Source organism: Propithecus coquereli, unplaced genomic scaffold (assembly GCF_000956105.1).
Source record: "Propithecus coquereli isolate 6110/MARCELLA unplaced genomic scaffold, Pcoq_1.0 Scaffold70, whole genome shotgun sequence".
Taxonomy (NCBI): domain Eukaryota; kingdom Metazoa; phylum Chordata; class Mammalia; order Primates; family Indriidae; genus Propithecus; species Propithecus coquereli.
In genome coordinates this window covers 1,480,152-1,484,541 of record NW_012153063.1, presented here as the reverse complement: position 1 = coordinate 1,484,541, position 4,390 = coordinate 1,480,152, and the positions used below count along the sequence as shown (strand labels likewise).

Below are 4,390 nucleotides of genomic sequence, written 5' to 3'. Positions count from 1 at the left end.
TTCTGCTTAAAGTGTTATACAGACCAGTGATTTTCAAATCGGGCTTCACAAAGCATACATGGGTATGAGGTAGGGCTCAAAAGGGTTAGCAAAGGTGGGAAGAAGATTCAAAGACCACATCCTGGACAAGGACCATGCTGCATTTCTCTATTTTCTATACAATGTTTCTGTATCAGTTTCCTTTGAAGAAGGGATTTTTGGCTTTAAAAAAAAGTTTTATTTAAATCACTGCTCTAAATAAATAAACTCACTCGTAACTATTATTTATTATTCCAGGACTAAACAAAAGGCAGAATATATTCACTAAAAATTTACTCTAAACTATGCTATTTTCCCAGAGAATTTCTCCCATTAAGGAAAGTTAGCAGCAATTGTTCGTATAAGTCTCCACCATTAATGTCTGGGTATGTGCAACAGTGTAATTTGAAGATGTACATTTTCAAACTTCTTGTTATCCCTGGCATCAGAAACAGTGAATATAAATAATGCTCGTGGGAAATATTAACAGTACACAAAATCAGTGGCTGAAAAATTCTGCTTAGAAAAGATATCCAAACAAAAATTTGAAAACAGAAAAGTCCCAAACACTGAGATAAAGCATAACAAGAGCTCCAAGTAGCAGGATCTGGAGCACTTGGCTGCATAAATCTTGCAGTGAGATTAATGGACGCCACTATCATCTGGTTTGCTGTAATATAGAACTCTCCGCAGAAGACAAAAACGCCCTGTGTTCAGAATGCCAGGCCGAGGTGATAGGTTTTAATGATAAAAGAGTTTATGGCCTCCACCACCTGCAGCCAGGTTTTCATTTAAGTCACATTCCCAAAACCTGCTCTTCTGTTCCTTAGACTCTCCCCTTAAAAGCATATCAGAAAGCAAATAAAAATTTTTATTACAGTTGCTAGGTTTCTTATCCGTGAGGTTGATTTATGAAGTAGAGAGAAGCACAGGATTTTATCATGTCACAGGCTGAAACGTTGTAAATGCCAGCAGCTCTTGGTGCTTCTGACATCCCCACCTCTCAGATGGTACAAGTGGCTGTTTATTAATTTTGTCTGTCATCCTCTCTCTGCCAGAAACTATACGGTTAGCTCTATGACATTCTTATTTCTATTCATTGCCTTGTAAAATTTTTAAGAGAAGATGGTAAAAAAAAAATATTCAGTATAAGAAATAAGCAATTATTTTTTGTAAGCAACTCTAGTTTTAGGAAGTGCCTTCTCTAGATAAAACTGATGCAACCAACATCAAAAAAGGTCCTACCCTGAAGAGTCTGATAATTCTGCAATTGCTCCTTTATACAGATCACTAGGGTTTTTAAACTGCGGCAATTGCATTTTAACACACCATATTTCTTATGAAGCTCGTCTGCAGACAGGAAAAACCATATTTGGACACGAAAGGTAAATTTGCTCAATCCATTTAATAAAGAATATAAAAATGTTTTCCCAGCTTTTCACTGCAGTGCCCTAACTTCCTTGGAAGGCTTATTTTTCAAGTTTCTCACTCCCCCTTTTAACTTCATTCTATAAAACACATCCTAGAAATTGTATTTGTAATAATGTTATGACTAGGCTTTACTAACAGATGCACTTTTCCATATGATTTCGACTGTCGGAATAGTAATGCCTGAATTATACACAAGAGATATGTGTCCAAATAGTGGTCATATTTAAATCCCTTTAAAAAATGCTCCAGTAAAAAGACAATCTTAATTAAATACTAAATGATGTTTACTTTATTTGAAGCCTTTTGTTCCCTTCAGAAAATAAGTCTTAATTCTTCATTTGCTTCCTACAGTGGACTTGATTGACAGCTCCCAGATTCAGCATGTCCTACTACGGCAAAGTTTCTGGGAAGCCAGGGAGCGCTCCCTTTCTGTGCAGCAGCTTTTGCAGGCACTCCAAGAGCTGTTTCAGAGAGCCAGGGAGCAAAACCCAGGACAGGTGCATCCCAGAGCCTCTGAACTCACTCTCAGCCTTCTCATTACGATGTATGACAGGTGAGGGTGTGGATGTCACAGTGTGACCTCAAGGGCAATGCGTAGTTGCCACTGGTCATTTGCCATTTGGTGCTGTCTAATGTTTGGTTGAGGTTTGGTATGTAAGAAGTGTGTGTTTGTTTTTCACACATTTATTCCTCATTCAGGAGGGGAATAAAGAACTAAATGCTTATCAGCTTTACTAATATAAATGACATAGCACAAATGGATAGCAAAAAGGGGGAAAATTCCACATCACCCTTTCTTTCATATAAACTCACTTCCACTCTTAAAGAAGTATGCACACCCTTTGCTAGAGCAATTATAATATATATATATGTGTGTGTGTGTGTGTGTGTGTGTGTGTGTGTGTATGTATGTATACGAAAAACTATACTTCGCTCCTGAGTTGCTGATAGCTTATTTCTTTGCTCATTTCTTTGTAATGCACTATCACATTTTGTCTTGTTTTGTTTTGCTTTTGGGCTGGAATAAGATTGAATGCTGTGCATGGATAGCTAACCTATAAACCGATTTAGACCATGGCAAAGGCTGATCACTTATGCTCTAAAGTCAGTGGTTCCACTAGTGTGAGTGTGTGTGTGTGTGTGTGTGTGTGTGTGTGTATTTTGCTGAGCTGTAGGGTTTATGTTTCTCTGCCCCTCCTCAATTTGGTTCACCTTATGTAATCTTGACTCATTCTATAGAATGAACTTTTAAAAAATCATAGTGAATACAAAACATATATACAGCAGAGAAAATGAGTAAAGAAGAAGAAATATCACTCATCAGCCTGCCTTCCAGAGGCAAGCATGGTTTTAACCATTGGGCAAATTCCTTACAGTTATTTCCTTTTCTAGTTTGTTATTTACTTATTTAATTGCACAAACAACATATAAGCACCTCAAGTTATTTGTTCATGATTTCAGCCTCCTTACACATTGAGCCTCTGACTGTCATTTCTACTATCCATGCCTGTCTCTAACAGTCCTCCTGCCTTCAATAAGTTGTTTTGCAAATGGGAATTAGGCTCTGAGTAAGGAACTGTGAACTGGTAATTTTTTCTTTTTCTTTTTTTTCTTTTTTTTCTTTTGCATAAATGTTTGCTCCTTTTGCCTGCCTTTTGGTCCTTATTTCTGTTGTTGGTTTCCAGGCAGCTGGGTCCTAAGGAAGTGAGACTATCAGCACCATAAAGACAGGGTGCACCCCTACATGCCTGGTGCCTGGCACAGTGCTTAGCACAGAGGAGGCACCCATAAATATTTTTTGAATGAATGAATGCACAAATGAATGAATGGTGAAATATGTTAATTGGAAGTTCTGTTCTGCTAAATTCTAGATCCAGGAAAAGAGGCCATGAAAAGCTAGAACTTATAGCTCCATGTTAGAAACACCCATTAATAGCTACAGTCTTCATAAACCACTACCCCAACAGTAACCCCGCCTTTCCATTCTTGTCTCTGTGTTTTGTCACCATGCAGCACAGGAACAGGTTTTCTCCAGCTCGCACCTGCAGCTGCCGCCCTAATAGCCCTCTCAGGGGACAGCCCTCTTACAAAATACAGAGGTAACATACAGAGCAGTGCTGAGTGTCCCGAGTGCAGTGACCCCACACCCCCGACCTGTTGTCCTCTTTACCCACCCGTCCCTGTCACGACGGCTCCTGTTCTTCAGCACGCACTCAGCATGACTTGTGTGTTTACTGAAGAAACATGTTTAACACTTGGAGAATTTAGAGTTTTTCAAGATTTATGCTTCCTAATCACTCATTTCCTGGTTATTGTTGATATTTATTTGTTTAAGAATTATCCAGATACCAGTAATTATTATTTCCTTAAAGACTGGGAAGACCCTCACATTTCCATTTACCAATTTCATGATTTTCATCATAGACGCACTGAATTACCGAGGGGTTGAAATGGGAAGGAACAGGTTTTCATTACTTATCAAACTGGAACATCTTGTGCTGGAGGCCTTCAACATAGCAAGCAAATAATCAAGAATATAACTTTCCCTTCCCTTTCCCTTCATACCCACAGAGACTGCTCGTTCGAAGCGCACACTCTCTGAAGATACATTGAAAACATTAGATTTAAAGATTTCTGTTCCCTTTACCTGTCCAGCTCTTTTTCAGCTCTATGCAGAGCATAGCAGAAGAGGTTGTGATTCTGGGGCCCGCATGACTCGAAAGGTTTTGAGAAACCTACTAACAGACCTACAGCAGGTAAACCCCTAATACTTAAGAATCCTAAATTTGTTTCAGTTACATTAGCCACATTTATTGTTAAGGAATCTGATGATTACGTGTCAATCTACCTTTATCTAGCTCTCCTTGCAACCTCTCCTCTCTGTAGCCACTGCTGTTTCTGAGCACAGGTCCCAGTAACTTCATTCTCACCTGTAGCCATT

General features: G+C 38.9%; 1 protein-coding gene across 1 annotated transcript in view; it reads left to right on the top strand.

Annotated features, from left to right (window-relative positions):
- Positions 1–4,390, top strand: part of DYTN (dystrotelin) — a 68,303-nt gene that overhangs the window by 16,224 nt on the left and 47,689 nt on the right. Inside the window, exons 2-4 of the mRNA XM_012661228.1 lie at positions 1,801–2,002; positions 3,463–3,548; positions 4,105–4,205. Of these exons, the coding sequence (XP_012516682.1) occupies positions 1,992–2,002; positions 3,463–3,548; positions 4,105–4,205 (198 nt within the window). The 5' untranslated portion in view covers positions 1,801–1,991. The remainder of the gene's footprint in view (positions 1–1,800; positions 2,003–3,462; positions 3,549–4,104; positions 4,206–4,390) is intronic.